The 22,271-nt window shown below is 38.8% G+C and overlaps 1 protein-coding gene across 1 annotated transcript in view; it reads right to left on the bottom strand.

The window, feature by feature from the left end:
* Positions 1-22,271, bottom strand: part of JPH1 (junctophilin 1) — a 115,061-nt gene that overhangs the window by 49,595 nt on the left and 43,195 nt on the right. The window contains exon 3 of the mRNA XM_024197651.3: positions 889-1,007. Coding sequence (XP_024053419.2) covers positions 889-1,007 — 119 coding nt within the window. The remainder of the gene's footprint in view (positions 1-888; positions 1,008-22,271) is intronic.

The raw sequence follows: 22,271 nt of genomic DNA on the forward strand, positions 1-22,271 counted from the left end.
GATTAACCACCACGGGCGGTAAGAAGGAACTGAGAGGGCGTAGGTCAGCGGCGCCTGATACATCGACGGATGAGCGCAGCACTCAAGGAGGGGCGCCACAGCTGACCCTACAGATACCGCTAAGGCAAAAATCTCCGACAACCGCGCACGTGGGCACGCACACCTAGAATGGAATCGACATGAGCAAGCAATCGAAGAAGAATTGAAGTTCTTTTTGGTCTATATGTTTTTGAATCTTTTTTATTTTCATCAATTACTTTTAAAATGACGTTTGAAGGACGTGTTTACCTAACATATGGTAAACATTCCAGTGCTTCTTATTATCCCCTCTCCACCACATGGCCAACGAATAGATGCTGTGAATGGGCAGATCTACAGGTGGGAAATTGGGGTGGAGCAATTTCTGTGATACTTTGAGTACAGGGACTAACACATTTGGGTAAGGGTCAGGCACAATCTAGCCCTCTGTTTTTTTACTTAGTTCTTAGTCCAGGCAAAGCTGTCATTGACTTCCCAAGATTCAGTAATGATTTCAGGATTTGGCCTGTAATGAACATGGCATAGAAATAACTCTGAAAATTCAGTTGTATTATGTTTTCTAAAGACAGAGTTAGACTTACTCTAACTTCAAACTTAAGGGAGACACTGACACTCCAACAGTGAAAGGTTTTATAGAAAGTGCTATTTGTTACCAAATGATAATACAATAAAAACAAAACACTCTTGAACAATAAGTGCCCTTCATTGCCTACACACAACTATGGTTTCTGAGTAAGTGATGAAATTAAAAATGGGATGAACTTTTTAATTTAACAAAGAACCCTTTAAAAAATGTAAAAAGGAAAATATCCCCCAAACAAAACAAAACCAAACCAATCAAAACTTTACCTGGTTGGTAGAAACTTGGTGAAAGTTCTCTGGCAACTGCTCTTGCAATATCACTTTCCTGGCGAGCAGCCTGAGCAGCCTGATCCGCAGCATCAGCTTTAGCTCTTGCATGTGCAGTTCTATACAGAGCAGAAAAGGGTTTATATGCATAGATGTCTTTTTGTTAGTTGCATTAATACACCCGAGAGCCAAGTATTATTGTCTCTGGAAAAGAAATGATGAAGCATAACCAGAATATTACGCCTGTTGATTGTGAATAACTGCAAAACAGCAAACCTTCATACAAGTTATCATGACTCAGGAAGTCTACACAAAATAATATTGGGACAAGTATTGGTCTGCTATAATCAGCCTAGGTTGGAAGTGAATGGAAAATATTTTTGTTTGATGCTTTGGGGAATTTTTCTTCAGTCTGCTGAGCTGAAATTTATATAAAGGTGATTTTAATGAAGTAGAGTCAGTAGGAAATATGGCCCAGCCTTAAAAGGTGGCATCATGTGAAGACAAAGCTGATCAGTTGCAAGGTTTTCTTGCCAGGGAACTCAAACAAGCAAATTTGTATTCATTTATCAAGAAAGATGGTAATACAAGCAAATACAGTATAATGACTGCATACATTTACTTTTGATGAAAATATCATTGAAATTTATAAATAGATGCCAATCTAAGCCTTGGTGTTGCAAAGTTTAGAGATCTAAAATAAACCGTTCCTAATAGATGCTAAAGGGCTTTATAAAGTACATCCATGTTCTTCATTTTGCAAAATTAAAAAAATGTAACTGCCTTTGACAGAGGACAGAACTGATCATACAGGTACAAAAGTACCATAATGGAAAAGAGATTTAGAAAAAAATCATTATAATGCAGTCAGAGGATCCTGATAAAACTTCCCCCAACATTTCAGCAACCACAAACAGCTTTACAAACCAAAATAATTAGAACTAGAAAAATATCCACCTCCAAGTACATGGGACGTTATCCAGATTATACCAACTATAATTGCACAGAATGTAATTTGGTTTTATATAATTCCTTTTACATTTAAGATGTCTTGAAGTGCTTTGCAAAATAATGAATTATATTCAGCCAGTGTAATCACTATGTAGGCAAACGAAGACAACATCCTGAAGTCAAATAGGGTTGCAGACATCTAATATACAAGTTAAACAGTCTATTTAGGTATATCTTTGATTATTCAGAGGTACTTTGTGCATTTAAAGACTCAGCCCTATGTTGGGGCAGCACAGCTCTTCACAATCCCTCTGCTGATGAGTGAGGGTTAGCATTGCAGTCTGCACTGTCTGTTAAAGTAATGTACAGTATGTGCGCCCTGGGCAGACAGAAGCAGCAGTTTCTGTGGTCCCGAGCTCAGAGGGTATATCTATGCTGCAATTAAAAACCCATGGCTGTCCTGTGCCAGCTGACTCAGGCTCATGCTGCAGGGCTGTTTAATTGCAGTGCAGCCTTCTGGGCTGAGACTGGGGCCCAGCGAGGTGGAAGGGTCCCAGATCTCAGGGTGCAGGCTGAAAGTCTATACTGCAATTAAATAGCCCCACAGCTCAAGCCCAAGTCAGCTGTCACGGGCCAGCTGCAGGTGTCTAACTGCAGTGTAGACATACCCAGAGATCCAAACTGCGCTGGCCCTTATGAAGGAGGGAGTGGGGAAAGCTTACTATTCTTCACCCTCTTTCCCTCATCTCTCTGACCCCTCCTCCCCCTCCCCACCAGGTAACTGAAGAGTTTAGTAGTGTCCATGATAAAAAAAAAGTTGCTTACTTACTACAAAAATGTAATTATAGTATAAATATATAAACAAGCTAGATAAATGAGTAACTATGGTATTTTTGAGTCTAATATGGCAATAGGTATGAATAATAATTACTGAAAAGAATCAAAGACACTACCACTGTTAGTATGGAAGTTCATAGAAACTAGTGGATTAGATTTTAAAACCAGGGTGACCATTATGATCATCTACTTTGACCTTGTGCATAACACCATTCATAGACATTCACTTGGCAATTCCTGTATCAAGCCCGTTACTTCTGGATGAGCTAGAGTATACCCTTTAGAAAGACACCCAATTTTGATTTAAAAACTTGAAGTGATGGAATATCCACCACATCCCTAGGTAAATTGTTCTAATTGTTAATTATCCTCACTGTTAAAAAATTGTGGCTTATATATAGTCTGGTTTCCAGATGCTGGATCTTGTTAATGCCTTTGCCTGTTAGTACAGGGCTCTTTAATCTATCAGAAAGCTGTCCCTTAAAACATCTGAGGCCAAAATGTTTCCTAAAACACAATCATTGAAGAGGATCAATTAAGCTATTTCAGTGGCAGTTGAACTACAGTCCTCTTGTACAATAAATATAGCTCTATAGCAATGAGCATATATTATATACTCTGACTGTTCCTAGACCTGAGGCCCCCTAAATATCTACAGTGTGCATAGTGGGGGAAGTCATGGAAATCACAGAAATGTAGGGCTGGAAGGAACTTCAAAGGCCATCTAGTCTAGCCCCCTACACTGAGGCAGGACTGAGAATCCCTGACAGGTGTTTGTCTAACCTGTTCTTAAAACCCTCCAATGATAGAGATTCCACAACCTCCCAAGTAAGCCTATTCCAGTGTTTAACTATCCCTGTAGTTAGAAAGGTTTTCCTAATACATCAAGTAAATCTCTGTTACTGCAGTGGACATGGAGAACAATTCATCATCATTCTTGTTATAATGTCAATAGTTCAGTTTTACTGTACTTGCTTTTATTATAAATTATATTTGGATTTAAACCAAAGGGTTTCAGTTTGAAAGAAGCCTCGGCTTTCTAAACTGTGGGTGCAACTAATGTCATTAGATGTATTCTTGCTTTTTTGATTCACTAGGGTAGTTAAATATCTAAATGACATCAATTACACCCACAGAACTGTGGGCAAAAAATCAGAGGCTTTTCAAAATCAGTCCCATTGGTACAATCCTACAGATGTCCATCTGCTTATACCTGAGAAGTGACTTAAACGAGGTGTACTGTGGGCTGAAAAGCTTAAGCATCATTAATTGGCATTCTGCACTAATCCTAAATGTGCTTTACATGTAGTGCCATATGTCTTCTATACATTAATTATCAGGGATCCAAAAGCATACGGTATAACATTTATCTCAATTTAAATTCTATGTAAAATTCTCCATTGTTCTGTGATCTCCAGATCATTTTATTTCTCCACAGTATCCTCCAGTAAGTTTACAATACCTGCTAGTTGAGGATCATCTGTAAATGTGATCAATGTACAATTTACTGTACTTCTCCAGCACGTTATTGAAGATACTGATCTCAAAACAAACCTTTCTAGTAATCAGCTTTCTCCCCAGTATAAAGGCACACCATTAATTATTCTGTTTTCCACCTCTCAGAAAATTCTGAATAAACACTATAATATTCTTAGTAACCAGATAGCATCTCAACTATTATTTTATTAGCCTTTCCTGTTGGATTATCAAAAGCTTTAGTATAAGTATAAGTTAAGTGTACCTAGCTATATTTTCCCACAGAAACTGATTTTTCTTCAGAGAACAATCCAGTGTGTCTGACTCAATCAGTTCTTAATGAACTTGTGCTCTTTATCAATCATTGGCTCCTCCTAATTGCTTTCAAGCGGTTTCTTGATTCTCCTAAATAATGAGTAACATTACTTTCTTGAAGTTTATTATCCGCTTTCTAATTACAATCTTTGGAAAAAGAAATGCCGAGTTCTTAAAGCTCAGAGTTGTGTGATCAATAACAGAAGGTCCTGCTCTCACTAATTTCCTCTTTTCATAGAATCACAGAATATTAGGGTTGGAAGGGACCTCAGGAGGTATCTAGTGCAACCCCCTGCTCAAAGCAGGACCAATTCCCAACTAAATCATCCTAGCAGGGCTTTGTCAAGCCTGACCTTAAAAACCTCTAAGGAAGGAGATTCCACCACCTCCCTAGGTAACCCATTTCAGTGCTCCACCACCCTCCTAGTGAAAAAGTTTTTCCTAATATCCAACCTAAACCTCCCCCACTGCAACTTGAGACCATTACTCCTTGTTCTGTCATCTGGTACTACTTCCTCTTTGGAACCCCCTTTCAAGTAGTTTGAAAGCAACTATCAAATCCCCCCTCATTCTTCTCTTCTGCAGACTAAACAATCCCAGTTCTCTCAGCCTCTCCTCATAAGTCGTGCTCCAGCCCCCTAATCATTTTTGTTGCCCTCCGCTGGACTCTTTCCAATTTTTCCACATCCTTCTTGTAGTGTGGGACCCAAAACTGGACACAGTACTCCAGATGAGGCCTCACTAATATAGAATAGAGGGGAATGATCACGTCCCTCGATCTGCTGGCAATGCCCCTACTTATACAGCCCAAAATGCCATTAGCCTTCTTGGCAACAAGATATGTTGACTCATATCCCGCTTCTCATCCACTGTAACCCTTAGGTCCTTTTCTGCAGAACTGCTTCCTAGCCATTCAGTCTCTAGTCTGTAACAGTGAATGGGATTCTTCCGTCCTAAGTGCAGGACTCTGCACTTGTCCTTGTTGAACCTCATCAGGTTTCTTTTGGCCCAATCCTCTAATTTGTCTAGGTCCCTCTGTATCCTATCCCTACCCTCCAGCGTATCTACCACTCCTCCCAGTTTAGTGTAATCTGCAAACTTGCTGAGAGTGCAGTCCACGCCATCCTCCAGATCATTAATGAAGATATTGAACAAAACCGGTCCCAGGACTGACCCTTGGGGCACTCCGCTTGATACCGGCTGCCAACTAGACATGGAGCCATTGATCACTACCCGTTGAGCCCGACGCTCTAGCCAGCTTTCTATCCACCTTATAGTCCATTCATCCAGCCCATACTTCTTTAACTTGCCGGCAAGAATACTGTGGGAGACTGTATCAAAAGCTTTGCTAAAGTCAAGGAATAACACATCCACTGCTTTCCCCTCATCCACAGACCCAGTTATCTCCTCATAGAAGGCAATTAGGTTAGTCAGGCATGACTTCCCCTTGGTGAATCCATGCTGACTGTTCCTGATCACTTTCCTCTCCTCTAAGTGCTTCAGAATTGATTCCTTGAGGACCTGCTCCATGATTTTTCCAGGGACTGAGGTGAGGCTGACTGGCCTGTAGTTCCAGATCCTCCTCCTTCCCTTTTTTAAAGATGGGGACTACATTAGCCTTTTTCCAGTCATCCGGGACCTCCCCCGATCTCCATGAGTTTTCAAAGATAATGGCCAATGGCTCTGCAATCACATCCGCCAACTCCTTTAGCACCCTCGGATGCAGCGCATCCGGCCCCGTGGACTTGTGCTCGTCCAGTTTTTCTAAAGAGTCCCGAACCACTTCTTTCTCCACAGAGGGGTGGTCACCTCCTCCCCATACTGTGCTGCCCAGTGCAGTAGTCTGGGAGCTGACCTTGTTTGTGAAGACAGAGGCAAAAAACGCATTGAGTACATTAGCTTTTTCCATATCCTCTGTCACTAAGTTGCCTCCCTCATTCAGTAAGGGGCCCACACTTTCCTTACTTTCTTCTTGTTGCTAACATACCATATCTTCATGGAAGAACCTTTTTAACATTTGCTTTTTTCCTTTTACCCATTTAGTGCCCAATGCTGCAAAGCTCTGTGTGTACAAAACTCCCATAGAAATCAACAGTACATCCACAAATTGCAAGGTGGGAGGGTCATGATGAATGACAAAATGAAATGTTAAGAGAATCAATCACATTTTATTTTTACATATTTTTTCTGACGTTACAACATACTAAAGCTATTCTACAGAGGCTGTCATACTAACCTCATTACCATAGTATCTGAGCACCTTCCTATAGAACATTTTAGTTATTATCTGAAAGAAAGGTTGATTTTCACTGGTTGATAACCTTTAAAACATGTTGCTTTGCAACTAAATATAGCTTTTATTAAATTTGGTGTTTCTTTTTGGATACACGATACTTATACATCTTTATTTAAGCAATTATAAGGCATAACAGTCTGATTTTTAAAAAAAAATTACTATGTAAGAAAATGGTGTATGATGCATTTCTTATTTATTAGATTTTTTTAATTGTGATTTATGTCAGGCTTTATTTGGATGGAAATTCAATTAAACTAAATACACAAAACCAGCATTTTTAATTAAATAAAACTATCTTAAGTATGCTGGATAAAATCTTTTTCTTTTATCAAAATGTTTATTTTTTGCATTTAAAACTAACTTATTTATTAAATAAAGGAAGCATTATCTATAGTTGGTGAATTGAACTTAATGTTTCTGGTCACTGTGTCCTTTAAGAATTAACTAGCTGAATAAAGTGAAATGAAGAAATATTCTCTCTGCACGTGCAAAAGAGGCTACTGCTGTCAAAATCTGTTTTAGCACTTCAACAAGCTCCCCTCCAGGTGCTTAGCCAGTGATTTCCACCAGTTCAGTCGTTTGACTTAAACCTGACAGCAAACAAGTACTGCATAATTATTATTTTTTTACAATCATTTAAATGATTAATAGATTATAAGCAGCTTTGGTCTTAACATAGGATGTCCATTTCAAATAAATTGTAACTGGTTTATTTAAAAAAAATCTGTATTTAAATCAAAATAATCTGATTTAAATAAAAATCTGATTTTTAATTTTTTTTAAATAATTTATTTTTATCCTGAAATATATCAGAAATATTTTGCTATTTTTACTAGTTTTGCAGTATGAGATGTCTAAATGCAGTATTCAAAAATATTGTTAAGAGTATGTCTTGGATATTTAATAGGAGACTTTGATACTCATCACTGTCTCATTTGATTACACTTCTGCTATAATAATTGAGTCTGAATTCCATAAATGTACATGATGTAATCAAAAATAGCAATATACAAAGGCTTACTTTAAAGAAAAAACTATAGTTGGATTACATGGAGGCATCATGCTCATTTGCCACCTTTCTCTTCACATAGCTATGGAACATAAATATATCCCAGCACTGCTCATTGCTCAGAATAAAAACAGCATGGAATGAAATCCCAATAGCAAATGTTGATAGATAGGACACACTGCAAAACAACACAGCATATGAGCTGAGATAGTTTTGGGTTGGATGTTGAAGAATAGAGTGTACAACAGAGGCAGACAAAACAACCCATTGTGAGAAATAATTACAGAATTTATAGGACTAATATGGATGTTCAGAGCTCTGGAAAGGAAAGAGTAGCTAACATTTGTTTAAATAATGGACGCATTGACATTATGAATTCATATCATTCAAAAGGCTAAAATCTAGAGAGATCTTAGTCCTGCTGAAGTCTTTTTGATAGTTCTTCAGTATCTCTCTGTGTTTAAAATCTTACTCAATAAATTTTTGTTTAAAGAAATCATCTTTTTGCAGTTAATGTCCCCTATAGAGTAGTCTTAAATTACACACTAAATTGATGGTGAATTACTCTTAATTTAATCTTTCCTTTTCTGCACTCATTCATGTCCCTTAGTCAGGTACAAAATGCCTAGAAAAAGGTTAATAAACTCCGCCATGATTAGTTTTCCTGTACTTAACAGTTTCCATATCAGTTTTTTAGTGAGAGCAATGCTTGAAATGTGCAAGTCAATTTGGTAAGTTAGATACTAGCAGTATTTGAACAGCTGAGGTTTGAGTCTCTCAAAGGTAGCAAAGGGTCTAAGCTTTCCCCTAGGGGTAGGTCCTCAGGTGCAGGGGTGACAGAATGCACATGGCATGCACCCCAGATGAATATGTTAAAGATCATGAGTCTGAACATTGGAAACAAGCAAAAATAATAGGCTTTGACGGTGCTTTGATTTGCAAATATCTAATTTCCCCTGATAGAAGAACACAGCACACTGGCATTTGGGTATAATGCCAGAATGTTTCAGACACAAAGCAGGTGAAGCAGACTACACCAAAAACTAGTTAACATGAAGCAAATGCAAAAATTGGATTTGTGACAAATTCAGTTAGCTGTTCTAAATTGAACCTACATTGTTGTATGCAGTGTTGTCGTAGCCCTGATGATCACAGGATATTAGAGAAACAAGGTGAGTGAGGTAATGTAATATTAGTGAGGTAATGCTAGTGAGGGAGCTTTTCCTCAGATCAGTTTTGAAGGTGTGATGTTTGAAAGCTTGTCTTGTTTAAGCCAGCTTTAAGGGGGCTTTGTTTTGCTGCAGTGATGCAAACCAGCCCCAAAGGGAAAATGGAGCTGTCCCTGTCTATGCTGCAGTACAATCACTGTTAAATTAGAAGGGGAGTTTCATTTATTGCAGATTGCATTGTATTTTATTATTTTTGCAATGTATTTGGCATCGGTGCTAGTAAAGACATCAGTGTTGGATCTTTCCTTGGCATTGTCTTCTCCGCTAGTCTTAGGCATCACCTGTCTGCTTGGTAGGGCGCTGGCTTGTCCACTAGCAGGATTCTGAAACTCATGTCCTTGGGATCTGACACAACCGTCATGGACTGTTTCAGAAGAACCAATTTCAGCCTTGTGACTTGAATGCTTCTAGCAGAGAAGAACAAGTTGCTCAGAATATGCGATTTTCCCAGCAGAAGTAACACCAACTGTGTGCCTCCTTTAGGGGAATTAGTCCATTGTTGGATAGCCAGGGCTTGAAGCCCCCAGGTTTCAAATCTGCCATACTAAAAAGCCCTGTAAGGGGAGATCTGACCAGTAGAGTTCAGTCCAGGGAGGACAGGTTAGTTAACAGTGGTTGAATGTAGGAGATCAGAAGTAGTTCTAGAGACTTTGGAAGGTTTTGAAGAAGTTCAGTCTGAAACTAAGAGCTAAGAACTAGTGTGTTGGATGCTTGTCAGGTTCTGCCTGATTGCCACAGACTGTAAGAGGGAACTGAGGAAGGGTTGCTCTACCCTTTATGTCCTCATGTGGGAGCATGAGGCAGCACAGGGCACACTGATATTAAAAAATAAAAACACCTCAGGTGTGCATGTGCTGCTTACCAAAAGATACTGTTTTGATCAATCCCCCCGCTTGCTTGCTCTCTGTTTTTACCATACCTTTTGGAAGAAATGCATCATGTTTCCTAGCTGTAGTTTTGGTTTTTGTACTTTCCAGGATGAAAGGTTATAGGTCAGACAAGCAGTGCCACTAATCACAGCAGAGAATATCCATGAAAGGCCTGCCACTTTTTCACTGTGATTCCTTAGATGACATTTCCATAGTATATATGCAAGTGGAACAAAGCACATGTTGTTTAAGCAAGTTTCCAGAAAAATGGTATTGCCTCTTAACAGTGGTAGGCTTATGTCAGAGAACAGAAGTTTTAAGAGGCAAGGAGCCAAACAGGTTAATAGGAAATATGATATGCTTTCAGCAATTAAGATCCAAAAGCAGCTAGTCTACAAGATGAAAAGGCAGAGAAAATAAGACAAGTATAACCAAACTGGGAGTGTCTCTGGAGTGGTGTAGCCAAAATAAAGAAAATTAAAATTACGGGTGGGGAAAAATAACTCTTTTCTTACAATTTCAGCCATAGGTGCTGGAACTAGGGGTGTGGGCAGGGGTGTGTGTGTGGTGTGCTGCTGCATCACCTGGCTTGAAGTGGTTTCCATTATATACAGGGTTTACGATTTGGTTCAATTACTCTCAGCACCCCCACTATTCAAATTGTTCCAGAACCCCTGATTTCAGCAATACCAGGCAGGAAAGAAGGAATGTAACTAGAAGTTGTCTAGGTCTTTTCACTTGTGAACTGCAAAGTAGAGGAAGGTATAATGTGGTCTTACATAGGAGATAGTTCCTGGAACTAATTTCAGGCAAAATGTAAAGTGACTACTAGGTTCTTCCATCAGTGAATGTTGTAGAGATTTTCAATCAAAATTTCTAGGTAGAAGATAACTTTTTTGTGTATTTCCAAAAAGGTGGAGAGTATTTCCACCTCACAAGAGAACTCAAAGAGGAGAGCATGCTTGTGAGCATGCTTGTGAACATTCTTCTATGTTGATTATGAATAACAAGGTGTAATAAGGGTGAACTATTAACAGGTTAAGATGCTTCGTCTCAAAGTGTCCACTCATCTAGGAAGTCATCCAGGTGTAGATTTACTTACTGAGGCTCCTCACAGATACATTGTCAAAACTTTGAAGGCCCTAAAGACCACCGCACATCCAAATGAGGGGATACTGTGTTGACAATGGAGCACAGTCTTGAAGTACAAGTACCTCTGATGGCAGTGGGGAGGTAAGAACCCAATAAATCTATTGAGGAAGGTTCTTAATTGATGAAAATTGTGAACAATCAAATTGTGAACCGAACCATCTCTAGGACACAACCTCATTTAGCCATTTTAGGTCTGTTCCGCATCCTGGCCATATGGGGTGAGCAAAAAAAGATTTCTCACTGGCTCTGCTCTTGCTCCTCACCCTACTGACTCCAGTGAAAGCTCCTTTCCTCCATCCTCATTGGTCCAGCCCATCCTATGCCTTTTGGGGAAATGATGAGGTCCATGGCCTCACTCCAGGAAGATGATCTCCAATTTGCCCTGCCTGACAATGTTCAGTGTATGCTCCGCTCCATTTAAAGTGTCTGGCTTTGGCAGCGATGCCAGCCTAGGGCTGTCATAATGTTCAGGGAGTGCAAAGTCTGTGAATGTGACTGTTCCTGATGGTAGGCCAGAGACGTACACAGGTCCAGTTGGAAGCCAGAGGAGCAGAGGAACTTGTTTTCATCAAGATAAGCTTACCACTACTAGATTAAAACTATCTTTGAAACTGCACATTTAAATTTGAGAGAGCAGCCATTCTACTAGCAGGCACCAATGGTTTGTCTGCCTGTGTCTTTCTAGACGATTGGCCAACAAAGTAGTAGTAAAGCTTCTTGGCAGCAGGTTAATATATAGGATGACAAACACAACTGCATTTCAAAGTTACATGTATTTTCTTATGTAAGCAATAAAGGACACCCACAGACATGAAAGACGTTAAAGTGCTCTGAATGTATTTTTTTTAATATCAAACTTGTCTGCTTTAACACTCCTGAGGAATAGAGCCAGCTTTGAAAACTGTCAGGAAAAATTATATCAGCCAAGTCACAAAATCTATTTGGCTCCCCTTTACCACAATGTAGGATCATTTAAAAAAAAACCTGAAACATTACTTGAGAGAGAGAGAGAGTGTGTGTGCGTGTGCGTGCGTGCGTGCGCATAATGGCCTAGACAAACTTTTGCATGAGCAGCTGGGGAGAGGTAACATTTATACTCTGATCCTATGTGGGGAATCTTCTTTTTACAATTATTTGTTACATCAATTTTGTAATGGATAAATTTCTACATGGTCTCCAGAGGCAACAGAAATGGGCACTGTTATAAAAATAAATTAGAAAGTATTTACAAAATATAAGAACCCCCTACATACAAATACTATATCACATGTGTACAGCTTGACTGTTTAACTTATTTTCTTTTCTGGCTGCCATTTTGCTTGAGTGATTTTTCCCCCCCAACTATATCCATACTCTAACGGAGTACATTTTATCCCTTCCAGAGGGCTGAACAGTAGAAATATCCCAGACCTGGAGTGGAAGGCAAGTAAGTCGGCAAGGCCCAGTTAAGGATATTCCTACAATTCCAGAGCAGTAAATTCAGTGTCCTTTACCTTTTCTAGAACAATAAGGATTCATAGGACTTCCTGCTCCAGTATTTCATCTGGTCGCTGGACCAGGTGTTCACCACTCCATCGAGTACGCGGGGAAGAAGACCAGGAGTTAACTGTCCTGGTGTTAGCATTTTTCAGATAAAAACACATGGATAGCGTCAGATCCTACCCTGCCCCTTGCAGCCACGTAGGACACAATAGGTATCTGCTGTGCAGGTGAACAAGTCACAGAAAGGCTACATGGGAGGGTTGTGTGCCTTATGAGCTTTGGTGCATCTCTCTGCTGGGGTTCAATAGGCTACGCCACACTGGTTGTTTATGATGGGCATTGAGCAGAGATGTGGCAGAGTTCATGGACACTCTGACAGTCCTTTGACAGCTCTTGTGGCTGTGGAGCTATGCCACACACTTTGTCAGGAACTTCTTTCATGTGCTCTGCAGCCTCAGGGGAATATTCCATCTCTCCAGTTTTCATGGAGTGCCCCTGTGCAAAGCCCACTTACTCAGCATTGCACAGAGTAAGGGGATTAGATCCTTGGTATTCAGCCAATCGCTAGCCCCAAAAGATTTAAGCATTTTGGTAATTCAAGGTGACTTATTCTAGCCTCAGAGCACATAGAGATCCCCTTCTTACTTGAAAGAACACCAATAATAATCCTAAAATTGGCTCTATCTGAAACACATTTGTATTTGTGCTAAAAGATGAATGTCTTAACATATTATCTTAAATACTGTTCACTTGAGAGATTATCTTTGACACTATTTAGCAAAATGTCGCATCGCAAACATGGGTCAAGAACTCGTAATGGGAAGAGTGCCTATGGCAGCATAATATTAGAGACATCACAATGTTGTATGTATACAGGGTTGAAAAAGTTTAGTACGCTACTAGACAGTAGTCAAAATCCCCATCAATATTTTCACATCAGATAATTTTGGATGCTTCCAAATGTTGAATTACAGATCTAAATGCTGTAGAAGTCCTTGAGGAACACTGCAGCTTTGTAATACTCTCAAGTGGACTTGCAGTCCATAAAGCGGATAATGGACTACATGCTGACTAAAGTTATTCTGTGGCAGATATGATCTTTCTCTAATATTGTTCCTGCTGTGTAAATGAAAAGAGTATCCATATTCTTCAGAAAAAATGGGAAAAGGAACTCTCCAAAGAAAACTTTCAAAAAACTTTCCCCCATATATATTGACGCTTGCATAAAATAGGAAATACATAAAGCCATTTATTTGTCAACTAGCAATACAGAATACAGCTTTGAACAGTTTTTATTGCATCCTTGTGCACTACGGGTGTTAGCATTTTGGGGTATGTGTAATGCACATCAAAATGAAGAGTGTCATACACATGCTTTTTGGCTGTAATCACATAGGTTTTGTTGCAATATTGTGATCTTATGGTATGCGCAGGTGGTCTGTGCAAGGCTCTGTGTAGCCCATAAACTCCATATGAAGTTCCATCTTCTGTAGAAATCTCTACAACATAGAAGAAGTACGTCCCATGATAAACTACACAATCCCCATTTGGGGATGCTTCTAGTACAATGTGATATAACAACAATGGTAAAATAGGACTTGGTGCACATTTAAAATGTAGGTTGACATAGCTACAGTGCCCAGAAGTCTCAAAAATCCACACCCCTGATGCCATAACTATGCTGACCTACACCTCAGTGTAGACGCAGCTAGATCAACAGAAGAATGCTTCTGTTGAACTACCTACTGTTGCTCAGGGAGGTGGTGTTCCTACATCATCATCATGTTCCCATTACACCTCTGGCGTTTAGGGCAGCGACAAAGCTCCTCCACTCCTCTCTGTTTCTGGCAAGTCTTTCAATGGTTCCCCGAACCATTGAAAGACTCTACAACAAGGGAAAAACCCTTCCTTTGCTATGGTTGTGTCTACACTATGGGGTTATACCAGGATAGATACAGCACTGTAGTTATGCGGTTATAGTCCCAGTCATGTAGACATGGCCTAAGAGTAATTTACAGCACAGGGAAACAGAAATGCTGACTAATGATAGTTGTGTATAGTTTAAACTGGAATTTCAGAACTTTTCAACCCTAAACCTTATAAGTATTACTGAAGTTTGAGAAAAAATATTTTAAAAAATTATATTAATCATATTCTTAACTGTGCTGTCCTAACAGAATATGGTTGCATTAAAAGGCAATGAAACTGTTGAAGTGGGGTGTTACTAGTGCTAATATAAAAATCCTGTTTTCACTGTATTAGCTAACAAACAACAAATTATGTAATTGATAAATTAATCAAGGAACTGATAACTTTTTCACGTATATATTACTGGTTCTTATCTTACATCCTTCTAAAAGACAACAGATGATCAAATCAATCTCCTATACCCAAACAAGAATAAACCATCTAAAAAATTTCCACTTTAAGTTCTTAACAGTTAAAGGATTTAAAATTAAATTTATTTTAATGAATGCACAAATACCAATTTATATACGACAGAATTAGGACCATCTTGTATACATTCACTTCATCTCAGTGTTGTAAGTCCCAGTTCAATAACTATGTAGTAAAACAATATTAACCCATTTTAGAAAAATATAATAAAGATCATGCTTTGCTTGCAGCTATTCAGATGATGTGGAAAACCAGGTTATGGCTGATGAGATGGAAAGAGTGATCACCATAGCAACAATCTACCACTTAACAATGAAGGGGGAAGGGCAGATCATCCTTTGCTATTTGCCCATGTAAACAACTTAGTTCAAAATCCTCAAGTGTAACTTCTTTGTTTAATACTCTTTCACCTGAGAAAGACATTTAATGAAAAATGCACATGGTATTCCTAATACTAACAGGACATACGTTGATCTTATCCACAATAGAACATGGCAACAGATCCAGTACTTAGAGAAAAATTATAATTTTCATTAAACACACGCCCTTGTATTTCTGAATAATTGAACTTTCCCCAGGAAAGCTAGTCTGACTTAGGGCTCCTCCACACTTAAAACGCTGCAGCGGTGCAGCTGCAGCGCTTCAGTGAATACTCTACACATGCCAACGGCCGGAGTTCTCCCATCGGCATAGGTAATCCACCACCCCGAGAGGTGGCAGCTAGGTTGATGGGAGAATTCTCCTGCTAACCTAGTGCTGTCTGCACCGAGGATAAATCAGTTTAACTGCATCGCTCAGGGGTGTGGTTTTTTCACACCCCCATCGAACATAGTTATACCGACCTAATTTCCTAGGCTTTGTCTATACTGGCACTTTGTCAGCAAAACTTTTGTCGTTCAGGGGTGTTAAAAAAAACACCCCCCCGAATGACAAAAGTTTTAGCAACGAAAAGCACTGGTGTGAACAGCGGTTTGTCAGCAGGAGTGCTCGCCTGCTGACAAAGCTTTGCAGCTCTCCTGCTGATAAAGCCGCTGCTGCTCGTGGGGGGTGGAAGTTTTTTCTCATTAGGAAAGCTCTCTCCTGCTAACAAACAGCAGCTACACTGTGTGCCTTTTAGCAGCACGGCTGTAGCGGCACAGCCGTGTCACTAAGTCTGGTCGTGTAGCCATAGCCCTAGTGTAGACCAGGCCTGAGAGAGAGAAAAAATTGCTCTGGTCGGGTAGAAAAAGCACTGCTGGTCTAATTAACAATGTACAACTTACTCATTTTCAAGTCTCTAATATAGTGGCTCTCAAACTTTTGTACTGCTGACCCCCTTCACACAGCAAGTATCCAAGTGAGACCCCCCCCCTTATAAATTAAAAACACTTTTTTATATATTTAACACCATTATAAATGCTGGAGGTGAAGCGGGGTTTGAGGCGGAAGCTAACAGCTTGAAACTTCCCACATAATAATCTCGTGACCCCCCTGAAGGGTCACGATCCCCAGTTTGAGAACAGCTGGTCTAATATATGTGTTTATTGCTATTGAAAACTGTATGCTTAAGAAGTTCCAGCTGATATCACACAGCTTTTGTTGTGCACAAAGTTATTTTAAAATCTTTAAAACAAAAGAAATATAGATTCCTTTTCTTTTCTAGTGACAGATATGTCTACATCCTCACAATAATAATTGTCTGACATTACCCTGATTAATTGTAAAAGATCTGATTAGGAAACTGATTTTTTCTAGACTCTTGCAAGTTAGTTTGCATCTTAAACATTTACTGTTTTTATACTAGTTTCCCTCCCCCCACCTGTAACATCTTGGAAACCTCAAACTTAAATTGTTTTAAATCTAATTGGTCTTTCTTTGTTCTGTAAGTGTTATTCAGGTGCATCCGCATGCTGACACCATCATATTGATGCATTGCTCAGAAGCCTATTGCACTCATCTCCAATCTCTCTCTAAATGCCTAATCCAAGGTACTTTGAAGTCAATGGGAAAACTCTCACTGCCCTCAGTGGGAGCTATGGGTGCTCAGCACTTATGAAAAGTCAGGCCACGTATTTAAAGGCCTAACTTTTGGCACTCATGTTTGAAAATTTTGGCCTAAATAACTTGGCAAATATCAAAACACAAAGTGGCAGAGATGGGGATGGACACAGATATCCCGACTTAGTTCTGTGCCTTAACAACAAGATCACCTTTCCTCAGTTCCTATCTTGTAGTCACTTACCTCCTACCATTCAAATATCAGTGCTCATTTCTGCCCTCTGCAACTTTCAACGAAGGATTGAGAATTATAATCATGCTAATATGGTCAGAATTGGGGCCTAGGATTCCTGAGCAATTTCCCTTATTTCATCTCATACATGTCCCTGACACACTGTTTACCCCCAAGATATTTCCCCTATATTGCCCTCCAGCAATTCTCTGCCACTGCATCAAAACGCCTTATCCAAATTTTCCTTTGCAGCAACATCCATCCATCAGCTAGCAATTTCTCTTTGCCATCTCCAATAAACTAAATGTCCAGATCAAATCCCCTCCACCAGCAACAAAACCTAACACTTGAATCATAGAACAACCTCCAGCCCTGCCCAATTTATTTTATTCCAAACAAACACCAGAACAGATTCCTCTCCTTACACCTTCATGGGTAGAGGGGAAGGCCATTACTCGTTCTCCTGTGGGGAAGGGAAAGAAGGAGTGGGGCTTCTTACTGCGGTACACTCTTCATAGACAACAGTTCTCCCCACAAATATTTCAGGTAACTGTCCATATTGCCTGATAACCCTCCCTTATAACCCACTGATGGGAAAAAACTGTGGGGCTGGCCTTATGGTACTAACTTCTTCAAGAAGGCACTGGCCAGTTATTTACATATGTAGGATGATGGTCATTACTATAAACACCAGCAATAATTTTTCCTGCCACACTTTCCTGACCCGAAACACCAAGAAAGAGAAAAAAATTTCATATGAATAAAAAGGAGGAAAATCAAATTCTATTCTCATTTACACTGTTTACATTTGGAATAATTCCATTGTCCTTGGTAAGGTACCTCCTGATTTATATCTGTGAAAAAAGAACAGAATTTGGCTTTTGTTTTGCATATGAAATATGTAAATGGAGTAACTTATGACATTTAAATGTTAAGCCTAAACTCTCAGACAATGTCCCTTTAAATTTACTATGACAGACTAACAATGTGCAGTGTATAGAACAGGATATTCCAGTTCAACAGAGTTCAGTTTTTGAGTTTAATCACCTGTGCTAAAGCACACAAATTGGCATTTGTGTGCCTAAAATAGGTATTTTGATGCCCAAATGCAGGATCTGTACACTACATATCTGGCAACAAAGTCAGCAAATTGTGTTCCAGATGTTTAAAAGTGCATATGCCCATTGTACAAGATTGAATCTTGCATAGAATCTTGAAGGATGAAATAAATAAAATGATAGAAAGATATTTCTCTGTTGGATCTCATTCAATAATTTAAGTACTGTGCAGAGAGAGAACAGAATTGATATAGCAGTTTTGGAAAACCAAAAGTAGAAAATCCTAACATACTCAATCTATTTTCATAGATGATAGAAGGAAAATCATTAAAATCTGATTATTTTAAGAACATGAAAGCAAACATGAGCAAGACACATACGGTACTTTTTATTGCTAGAAATGCAGTATTCACAACTGACAAAAAATGCCTTTAACATAAGCCATGACAGAGAAAAATTTTACATGCTTGGTTGGTATACAGATGATGAATCTGTCAAATACATAATATACTTTAAGATATTAGTATACAGTATGGTACAAAAGATAAATTATAGATGATGTTAATGTCTCTATTCATTAATCAAGCAAAGATTGAAGTCAGAGGTGGCAAGGAACATTTACAGTGCACAAGTACTGTACGTAGTCTAATGAGCCAGTGAAAATATAGGTTTGATTGTGGCAAAATTAGGTGCTTCAGTCTTGGCAGAAAAATATCTTATGATTAGTAGGTGCTGGTTTTTTATTTATTTATTTATTTTTTTGATGGGCTGGGATCATACTTCTGCTTATAACTGCCCGGTTCTAATCCTCTCTCTTCTTAGCAGAGGAAATGAAGGTTTTTAAATTTTTTTAAAAATAAGTTCAAAATGTATTTTTTAATAGTCAAAGGAAATGTTCAGCCCAAATTCTTCCTTTTATTTATTAGAAAATGATTATTACAAAGAAAGCATTGTAGAAAGAATAGTTTAGAAAAAAATCAGGTCAGACACATCCACTCATAAAACAAAAATTGGTAGTCAAGTATCTTTTCTAAGTACATTTTAGTATAAAACTATAGTGATTATGTCCTTAAAATACATTGGTGTCTAAAGATAGAAGCTCTATATCTATTTTGACTGCTGCCTAATTGGAAATCTGCTAAAAAAGTATTCCAAGCTAAAACCTGACACATATGATGAAAATCTTGTAATTTAGTAACTCAGGGAAACATGAGATTTCTGTGAGATAGCAAATGATAAGAACTAAACAATTAGTTCACTGTGAAGCTGAAAGGGATTATTACGCAGGATTGACTCAATAAGAATATACATACAAAAGTTTGAGAATCCAATGCACTGACGTTTCAGGATAGTTTCAGTATAATACATTGAACTTTCATAAAAGCCAATCACACTACCAAACTGCATTAATTAATCCCTTACTTTATGAAATATCTGTCAATAGTAAAAATCTGATGAACAGAATCACCCACCTTTAAAGTTCAAATACTGTATGTTTAAATTAGACTTCTAATTTCTAACAGTACCTAGCTTTTCCACTTATTGATATTTTATATACAATTAGAACCAGCCTTGATAAAATGATAATATAAGTCAACAATTACAATAAAAGGATATTTTAAAATGTAAAACTATCCTTTAATCTGCAACCATCTTGATACACATATGACAGTGGACTGGACATTAAAAAAAAAAAGAAGATACATGCATGACACTAGTGCAAATTGTTTGTGATTTTAAGTTTGATATACAATGCACTACAATTGCAAAACAGATTGTATGTTCACATGATTTTTCCATTTAAAGAGAGCTATATTCAAACAGACAAGATACTGAAACGTAAATATCGTTTAAAAAAAACAAAAAAGAAATAGGATTTTGTCATTCCTAATTGTAGAAAGGAAGCATTAGTCTAGTTTAAAACAAATCTGTAACATGGATTCATGCTGACTATATGTTAACTGATATTTGAGGTTAATTTTTACAAAGAAATTCTCATATAAGACTAAATATTTGGAAACAATTATATAAGAATTCCATTATATATGGGCTTTTCTTTTTAAAACTGCTTCAGTATAGTCAATTCAATTTTTATCTCAGAGCATCTCCCGCAACCCTTTCAGTCTGGAAGAGGTGATTTAGGGGAGACTATTTGTAAGGATTATCTAATTAATGGGCATTAATTAAATTGATAGCTGAAAGACCTCTAAAATTAAGACTGTACACTAAGGCCCCGATCTTGCAATTGTTGCCACATGGGCAGACCCCTGCAGAAGTGCAGAGTTCCTTTGGCTCAGTATGGACGTAAGAGTCCACCTACGTGGATCTGCAAGCAGGTTTGGGGCCTAACATTAAACAATTGACCCCTCTTTCCTGTTCTTCTCTCTGTTTTCCAATACCCTCCTCAACTTTTTAGATGTCATAGATTTTCTCTCATCATCACTTTATCCACCAATATCTTTATTTCACCTGTTATCCACTATCATAATTTCTATTTGTCTATCTTTTATCTTTTTCTGTGCATTTTTCCATGCCCTTTGCAAGATATAGTGGATTATTCATCACTGAAGTCTTTAAATCAAAACTGGATGTCTTTCTAAAAGATAAAGTCTAGCTCAACCAGCTGCTCAACCAGCAGTTATGGACTCAATGCAGGAAATATTGGCTGAGTATCTATGGCTTGTGTTATGCAGGAGCTCAGACAGATGATCATAACAGTCCCTCTGGCCTTAGAATCTATAAATCTGTTAAACAAAGGTCTCTGTTGCCTTTCTTTAATGGTCTTCCACATGCAAATTAAACATTATCTAACATCCCTAGGAGGGGATAAGCTTGGTGTCCTGGCTGATATTCCCACCTTAAAAATATTTCTAATATTCAGGGCTGTTTGAATTATTGCAGAATAGATAACATCTCTGCCTACATGCCTTCACAGCCACTGGACTACCATTCATTACGCTAAAGGTGATTTAGTATATCCCTTTAGTATGAAAGGAGTTAGATAAAAAAAACAAATACAAAACCCTCTCCCACGGGTGAGAGATATTACACACTTCACAATAACTTGTACAACCATGACGCTGTGTTGTGAGCCCTCTATAGAATCTGTACAGTGAGCTGACTCAGGTGAGCTCCCCACTCAGTGGTATGCACTTCTGGTACCAGCTGGAATCAGAGGTCAGAAAGTTACCCTTTTCATGTGTATTCGCAACACTACGCTACTGAATGACAAAGTTCCTGAAGTACAGACACCTTTGTTTCCAGGTCAGTGAACTGAGGAAAATAAATCTTTCAGCTGAAACTGCCGGGGTTTTATTCTGAGCCTTGAAATGGGTCTGATGAAGGATGTATGACACCACGAAAGTTAGCAGCTTTAGGAAAAGGCAAACAGTGCCCTATCAGTGAATCTGGACTTTGGATCACATAAACTAGCTCTGGATCAGATTTTGGCTCCTTTCTGTTCCCTTTGCACTCCTCAGGTGGTGCCCAGGGAGGAAAATCTCCCCTCCTCCCACAAAATTCCCTGATAGGGCTTATATTGGTAACAACCCTCCCCAATACAGAAACACAGGTGCCTGATCACTAGGTGATAGTTCACTTTCTTATGGAACTAGGGAAGGGATAATAGAGGCTAAGAATGCCATTCTGGATGTGATGGGTTGGATCACAGAAACCCCCTTGGGAGCTGCCACCTGATGTGCCAAGACTACCTGTGCTCCTGTTTTCCCTGCCAGCTCAGGACTCCAGCACCCTGTCTTGCTGAGCCAGACACTCCCGTCTGCTCCAACACAGACCCAGGGTCTGAATCACTTGTCCAAGAGCTCCAAGTTTACCTGAAAACAGCTCACAGAAGTGTGCTTGTCTTTAGTACTCAGATGCCCAACTCCCAATGGGGTCTAAACCCAGATAAATCCGTTTTACCCTGCATAAAGTTTATGCAGGGCAAACTCATAAATTGTTCGCCCTCTATAACACTGATAGAGAGATATGCACAGTTGTTTGCTCCCCCAGGTATTAATACATACTCTGAGTAAATTACTAAATAAAAAGTGATTTTATTAAATACAGACAGTAGGATTTAAGTAGTAACAGACAGAACAAAG

This window comes from Terrapene carolina, unplaced genomic scaffold (genome assembly GCF_002925995.2).
Source record: "Terrapene carolina triunguis isolate 2854851 unplaced genomic scaffold, T_m_triunguis-2.0 Scaffold58, whole genome shotgun sequence".
In the NCBI taxonomy this organism is placed as follows: Eukaryota; Metazoa; Chordata; order Testudines; family Emydidae; genus Terrapene; species Terrapene triunguis.